This window comes from Eptesicus fuscus, chromosome 17, assembly GCF_027574615.1.
Source record: "Eptesicus fuscus isolate TK198812 chromosome 17, DD_ASM_mEF_20220401, whole genome shotgun sequence".
NCBI classification, from domain to species: Eukaryota; Metazoa; Chordata; class Mammalia; order Chiroptera; family Vespertilionidae; genus Eptesicus; species Eptesicus fuscus.
The window spans coordinates 11,260,572-11,267,968 of NC_072489.1; the positions used below are offsets into that span (position 1 = coordinate 11,260,572).

Sequence of the window (7,397 nt, forward strand, 5' to 3'; positions counted from 1 at the left end):
TGTATTTTATTCTGAGAGAGGAGTTCCATGGGAGCCCTTGGCTGGCCTCATCCCAGGGCTCTGTGCAGAAGCCGGGCCACAGAGTCCTCAGCTCTTCATTGTTATGTGGGACAGCTCCTGGGCCACAGCTCACCTACCCACCTCGCGGGCTCAGAACTGGCAGATCACAAGGCGCTTCTCTCCACAGCGTAAGTCATTCCACTTGCCATTGGTGAAGATCTCCACACAGTGCTCCTTGCCACCATTGTTGATGGGCTGCCTGGGGGCCCAGTTGGAATAGACCAGGGGCTCCCCTCCTGGGTAGGTGAACGTGCCCTCAGTCCAGAAGGCTGTTATGCTCAGGAACGCAGCACCCTTGTCCTCAGCCTCCACCAGCTGTTGCAAGGCCTTGTTCTCAGCTGCAGAGCGTGGGGAGGGCAGCTGCCCCCCGGCCTGTGCGCACACTTGCTTTGCCTCCTGGAAAGGTTTCTGAAAGCCTGCTGTCTTGAAGACCTTCTGGCCAACATCTCGGCCGTTGGGGAAGAGCTCCACTAGGAGGAGAGGACAGTCAGGTTGGGTTCTGGGGGCACCTGCCATAGCTCCACGGCTCTGAGACGTTTGTGCTCCAACCAGAGCCCAGGGCCTCCCATAGAGGGCCTCAGAGCACCAGGGAGGACAAAGGTGAGACTCCAGCTCCATGGTGCGCTCTGGAAGGTGGGCCTGCCTGTCTAGTCACAGGTGAGAACACTGGGCTCAGAGAGGGTAGCTCAGCTTCATTAACCATCACATGTGGAGTTGGGGAGTCACCCTTATCTGATCTCACACTAAACCTGAGACGTGCTCTTTCTATCTCACCCCATGTTGCATGGCGGAATCGGTTTCCCAGTTCCTGGGCGGGACTGGAAAGCTTTGGCATGGTGCAGCGAAATGGCATCGTGCGGCCTCTGAGAGCTGCAAACAAGGAAGGTGCCCCCTCTGCTCTCACTGGGACCCTGCATAACAGCAGGGCAGGTGGCATTGGCTGGGAGGTCCGTGCCGTGTGTGGACGTGGGAAAGAAGAGGGGAGGGTGGGCCCTCTGAGGGCAGCGATGTGCTAGTCTCTGCACTGTGTGCAGCCCAGTGCTGGTGCCTAGGTGTGCGTGTGGGTGCGGCTGGAGGGCTGGGAGAGAGGACGAAGACGGCTGAGAGGTGTGCATGGGCGTCAGGGGCAGGAGAGAGTCAGTGCTGGAGAGAGCCCTGTCTGGGATCCAAAGGACCAGGTATTCAGCCCCCTTTGGCCATGACTATCTAGGTAGCAAGGGAAAATCACTTCCTTTTTTGGAGTTTCTGTTCCTCATCTCTAAGAGGGGAATGCAATTGATAAAAGCATCACCTGTGTGACATTCAACAGATCTTTTTATTCCATCTCATTTTCTACCCCTTTGTTGTGTGTGTGTGTGTGTGTGCTTTAATATATTTTTACTGATTTCAGAGAGGAAGGGAGAGGGAGAGAGAGAGAAACATCAATGATGACAGAGGATCATTGATTGGCTCCCTCGTGCACGCCCCCTACTGGGGATCACGCCCATAGCCCGGGCACATGCCCAAAACAGGGATTGTACCATGATCTCCTGGGTCATAGTTTGAAGCTCAAGCACGTGCCATGCTGGCCGGGCTCATTTTCCATCCCTTTGACTTCTGGGTTCGTGCATAGAAGCCTTCAGGGCTCCTGAGAGGGCTGTGCTCCAGCCCCAAAGGGCTGCTGAGGAGCCCAGGCTGCACCCCGAACCACCGTGACCCTTCCACAGGGTTCAGGGGGCAGACTGTCCACAGGCTCAGGAGGGCACTCAGAACAGCCCTGGACAAGAGTTCATCTGCCATTCATTACATGCGCCCTGGAGGGTGTGCACACACGAATATGGCCACGTGCCCATCTGAAGGTACATGGGAGCAATGAAGGCCCACCTGGGTGTGTGTGAATATGTGTTTGTGCTCATGGGTGTAAATAACATGAGGTGAGTGATGGCATGTGTGTCATACACACACGTGTGGCAGGTGCATATCATTAATTTTCCTTTGTTTGCATCAGTGTGCATGTGAGGGAGTGAGTGCACATACATGTTTGTGGAGAGAGGAAGACATACCAAATGCTTTAAACCTCACCCTTGGTATGTGGGTACTCAGTGGCCTTAGGTACGTAGGAGCCAACCCTATGTCTCACCCCTGCATGCCCTCCTCCTTCAGAAACTCCTCTTTGGATCAATGAGATTTGCTGAAGGATTTGAGCTGAAAGCTGACATGGGGAAAGCAGGGAGGAGGAGGGGCAAATTAGGGACTCAGGTGGAGATGCCCACAGGCATAGGGCACTGGCTGTGCTCCTGGGGGCCTCTGACTCCTCAGCACCCAGGTTAGGGAAGAGTCTCCACCATGAACACCCAGGGAGGACGGGAGAGCCCAGCACTGGGCAGAGCCCAGAGGCAGCCTGCCCCCTGGCGGACCCTGGGCCTGTCTCAGGTGAGACACTCAATGGCCACATGCCAAGGTCACACGCTCACAGCCTTGAACCCAAGCACAGCAAACCAGCCCCAACTCTCAGGACAGTGTCTGGAGGCGCTGCTGCTGTGGGCTGGGCAGCAACATCTTGAGGGGTTTGTACACGTAGCCCCATAGAGATAAGAAATGCATCCTGGGTAGTGCGGTGTCCTGGGCCCAGCACAGGTCGGTGGGAGGGAAGGTCTGAACAGCTGGGCTTGGGGCATTGATCTGGCTCAGGTCCCAGGTGGCTGTGATGGTGGGGGCTGGAGCCTGGTATCCTTGACCATGCTGGCGCCAGCCCACTGAGCTGGTGTAGGGGCCACAGCCTGATACATGTCCCTTGCATCTGCTTCCAGCTCCTGGAATATGTGGCTGCCCTGCTCTGGCAGAACCTATGATTAGTCCCAGGTCCTGCCCCAGTCCCAGGTCCAGCCCATCATCCAAACCCACTACCATCCTAGAGGCCTCAATCCTAGGACCAGGCCTGCCTCAGGCCCGGCCAACTCCAAACCCAAACACAGACCCCGCCTGGGGCCTGCCCTTGGCGACTGGCTCAGGTCCAGGTCCAGGTCCAGGAACTCACCTTTCTTATACTGAATAAAGGCTTCCTGAAGGCGTCCTACCTGCCCCTGCAAGGCCTCCACCTGCTGCCTCAGAGCAGCGATGTCTGCAGGAGAGAGAGGCCCAGTGAAGACCAGTCCCTCACAGTCAGGGATCGGCTCAGAGTCGGGATCCCAAGGGAAGGGTGCTCAGTGACAGGCTTTCCTGGGGGAGGGGAAGGAGCTGGGCCCCAGGAATCCACAGCCACTGACACAGCTGGCCCTGCTGCCCTCGGGTTCCCAGAGGCTCTGTTGTGAGCACACTGTGCCCTGGGCAGGTCCTGGCACCCCACTAACTCTGATCCAGATGACATTTCACAGCAAATTCTGAGAGTCTGGGAGCATATCCCTTGGGGCGGGGGGGCGGATTGCACGTCCCTCAAGTGCTCCCCATCCCTGGGTTATTTGATTCTCAAAGCTCTCTGATGAGCTGAGAAGAGAGCTGAGCTGTCCCAGTGACCAGATGGGAAGCTGTTCAGGCTTGTCCACCCCCGTGTACTAAGTCTAAGCCAGAGCCTCATCTTCCTGCCTTCAGCCCCACAGCCTTTCCTGCTTTCACACCCCCACCCCACCCACAAAGGGCTGACCACTGAGCAGAGGGCCCTCCTCTCTCTGCACCCTTGTGGGGTCCCCAGAGCTAGAGGAGGTGACCTTACCTGGAAGCCCACTCTCTCCCTTTGCTCCTCTCTCCCCAGGAGCACCTCTGTCCCCCTTCAGTCCTGGGGGGCCCAAGATGCCGAGAGATCCCGGAAATCCCAGGGGTCTTGCAGGTCCTGAGATCAGACAAGAAGAGGAGGGTGAGCTCAGCACATAGTTTCCCGCTTTTTCACTCCCCTCCCCCCCCGCCGCCAGCATGTGGACTGTGCTATTGTCCAGCAATATACCCTCCCACATACAGTCTGTCCAAAGCCAGCCACGCACCCTCTCTGTACACTACTGTCCCATCACCCAGCACCCGGCCTTCCCAGGATGCAGACTGTCCCTGCTGCTCACACCACACTTTCTCCAGTTACAGAGCTCAAGCCCATCGAGGCACCTCCTTGCACAGACTCCCCATGCCCAGTGTTGCAGCTCTGAGCTGGTGGGATGATGGGGCAGGGACAGGAATCCACAGCTTCAGGTGGACACAGGAGACCCGAAGGCCTGCCCCAGCTTTGCCCATCACTCACCTGATGGGCCTGCATTCCCAGGGGCTCCACGCTCACCAGGGGCACCTTGCTCTCCTTTGAGAACTAGGGGGCCTCTTGTCCCTGCAGAGCCCTGCACGCCTGGGGCACCCACTTCTCCTGAGGAAGGAACAGATTGGGACAAAGGCTGCTGAGACTGTGTGCTGGCTGGTTGATTTCCTCGGCTCCACATAGAGAGGGAGAACTGGAGTCTGTGCACCCCATTGTCTGGATTCCTCCAGATGTGGAGTGTGGGGGCAGGGGCCACAGCAAGGCCTACCAGTGGTGATACCCTGGCTTCCCTGGCACGCTGAGCATCCTTAGGTCACATCAGGGATTGCCATTGTCACTCCTCTCTCTCCCTTCCGGGCCACCACACACCAACCTCCTACCTTTGGGCCCAGGCTCTCCTTTGGGGCCTGGTGAGCCTTGGGGTCCTACATCCCCCTGCATTCCTGAGGGACCTTCTCTTCCAGCCGGCCCGGGTGGACCTGGAGATCCCGCAGGTCCTGGGAAAAGGACCAGCCAGTCAGTGCACTGAGTCTTCTCTGAATGGGGAGAGTGTTAGAAGGTGAGAGCAGTCATAGCGGTCAGAGAACAGCACCATCCCACAGACGCCGCCCAGCAGGATTACAGCCTTCCCTGCGAGAACTCAGTGCCACAGGCGCTCTCCTTCCTGGGTGGGTATGTGCATCCTCTTGCATGGCCTAGTGGCAGGCTTTGCAGTCCACGCCACTGCTCACCACGTGGCCCCAAGTCTCCCTTTGGTCCAGGCTCTCCAGCAGAGCCATTCTCCACATTGGGGACATCTAGCATCCCTATTGGCCCTGTAGCTCCTGGTGAACCTGTAGCAGCAGAAGAAATGGGCATAAACCTGGCCCTGGGCCTAGGAGGAGCCAGCACTGCAGGGCCAGCCCCTGCGTTCCTTCAGGTCCACAGGTGTAGACATTCCACCTCCACACTCCTCAGTCCAGTGGTGACCCAGGAGACGGGTGTGCACAGCCCCGTTTCACAGGGGAGGAAACAGGCCTGCCAGAGCTGGAGGGGGGTCCAGCCAAGGACTGTCTGATTTCCATGCAGTGCACCCTGCCTGCCCCGAGGCTGCAGGATTACAGCAGGGGATCTGCCAGCTTTTACCCTGGATCATGGGCTCCTGGCTTTCCCCTTCCTAGGACCAAACTTTATATCAGAAATGGTCCCTGACAGGAGTCACCAGATATCAAACCCAGGAGATATCATCTCACCCCTCCTAGAATAGTGAGTATAAAAAACACAAAAGCTCACAAGTGTTGGTGAGGATGTGGAGAAGATCCCCTATGCACTGTTGATAGGATTGTAAATAGGTGCAGCCACTATGGAGACCAATATGGAGATTCTTTAAGACATTAAAATGATAATTTAAAAAAAAATGCTCCAGCAATACCACTTCTGGGTTTTATCCAAAGTAAATAAAACACTAATTTGAAAGATATCTGTACCCTCATGTTCATTGCAACATTTTTTACAGTAGCCAAGAGGTGGAAACAACCTAATAGTGTCCATAATGGATGAGTGGATAAAAATGTCACACACACACTGGAATATTATTCAGCCATAAAAAGAATCCTACCATTTGCCACACATGAATGGATCTTGAAGGAATTATGCTAAGTGCCATACGTCATACAAATTGAGACAGATACCGTGTGAGCTCACTTATATCTGGATTCTAAGAAACAAAACAAAGACCCTGATCTCATAAATGCAGAGATCAGATTATTGGTATTTGCATAAGATGGGAGCTGGGTGATGGGCAAAACAGGTGAAGTTCAATAGCTATAAACGTCCAGTTAAGAAATATGAGCACCCTTTCCTCCACTCTGTAGTGCATTTAGGTAAATCCTTTTGATCAGGCCTGAGTGTGGGGCCACAGGGCCTCATCTTTGCCCACCTCTCATGCAGTAGAATTTAGTTAGATATTAACACATTGCACAGAAATCATTGCACCACAATGAACAATTGTAAGTGCCGCAGCTTGGTTCTAGAGAGCCCCAAATCCCAGTCATTTACCCACGATTTGCTCATTCTTGGGGTGAGAGGAAGCTCCTAGGGGAAGAATCCCCACCGCTAGGGGCGGGGCAAAAACACCTCGGGGCTCAGGGCAGCCAGTCATTTGCCAACTGGTAACGAGGTGTTTCAGATGGACTGAATGTCCAGGGAACTTCTTCCCCAGGAGGTGGACTTCCATTTCCAGGGCTTGCACAGCAGAATACCCATAGTTGCTGAGTTGGTCACAATTCTAGTGCCCACCCATGCCCACCAGGACAAGCCCATGGCTCCAGCCCTACCTGGATCCCCCTTCTCGCCCCGGGGGCCCACTCTCCCATCTCGTCCATCACGACCAGGCAGGCCATTCTCCACTGGGCTACACATGGCCAGGGTGCAGTCATCAATCAAAGGTTTCTGGGAAGCCGTCGTCACCTCTGCTCCTTCAGACCTTGGAGGCTGTGTGAGCAGGACCAGCGTGGAGAGGAGGAGAAGCATGGCCTTCAGGGGTGGACAGAAAGAGAAGGACATGCTCTTGGTTCCAGAACACGGGTTAGTGCTTAGCCCAGCGCCCGGAAGTCAGAAAGGCACTTCCTACCGCCTCTCCCTTCTGTGGGATCAGGAGCAGCAGGACTCCCAAAGCAACGTAGGACAAGGCGGCCAGACAGTCTGGCCTGGGAGGGCATGAGTTACCAGCTGAACTCTGACATGGGTAATCAGCAACATCTACCTCTTATCAGAGCCCCGTTTTGTCCCTTCTAGGGACTTCCCTTTCACTGCCATCCGCACGGCTAGGATGTGCACTCCTCACTGAGGCCACCTGTCACAGCAGGAAGGATTCAGGAAGTGCCTTTGGGCAGGACAGTCCCCCTCTTTGAACCTCCTTCTCCCTGTCTGTATCAGTAAGGTGGCCGGGCAGACCCATTTCCTGTCACTTGCACCCGTGCATGGACTAGCACTGGCGGTTTCAGTGCTTGTCTGGAAAGGAGCCAGAATGCTCAGTGCCATGTGTCCTAACACAAGATGGGCACACAGCTACATATTTGCCGGTGGTCTGCCATTCCTGGACTAGACGCTGTCTCCATGAAAAAAGTTCCAGATGGAATCCAGAAAA

General features: G+C 55.5%; 1 protein-coding gene across 2 annotated transcripts; it reads right to left on the reverse strand.

The window, feature by feature from the left end:
- On the reverse strand, positions 1-6,781 carry LOC129152008 (pulmonary surfactant-associated protein D-like). Of its 2 annotated transcripts, none has more exons than XM_054728871.1 (8): positions 6,575-6,781; positions 5,344-5,359; positions 5,002-5,103; positions 4,651-4,767; positions 4,262-4,378; positions 3,749-3,865; positions 3,077-3,160; positions 1-530 (listed from the first exon to the last, which is right to left on the reverse strand). In XM_054728871.1, exons 1-8 carry the CDS (start codon positions 6,779-6,781, stop codon positions 151-153), a joined length of 1,140 nt encoding a protein of 379 aa, XP_054584846.1. In that variant the 3' UTR covers positions 1-150. The 2 variants fall into 2 exon arrangements, with proteins under 2 accessions (XP_054584846.1, XP_054584847.1); XM_054728872.1 differs by lacking the exon at positions 5,344-5,359 and adding an exon at positions 5,682-5,686 and having other exon boundaries at positions 6,564-6,781.
- Positions 6,782-7,397: the final 616 nt, after the last annotated feature.

Bases quoted from the DNA above. Each gene is read 5' to 3' on its own strand.
- LOC129152008 (XM_054728871.1), bottom strand. From the start codon at position 6,781: ATGCTTCTCCTCCTCTCCACGCTGGTCCTGCTCACACAGCCTCCAAGG. The intron at 4,768-5,001 runs GTGAGCAGTGGC...TCCTTTTCCCAG, and splicing joins GGGAGACTTGGGGCCACGTG to GACCTGCGGGATCTCCAGGT. The intron at 531-3,076 runs GTGAGTTCCTGG...CTCTCCTCCTAG, and splicing joins CTTTATTCAGTATAAGAAAG to TGGAGCTCTTCCCCAACGGC.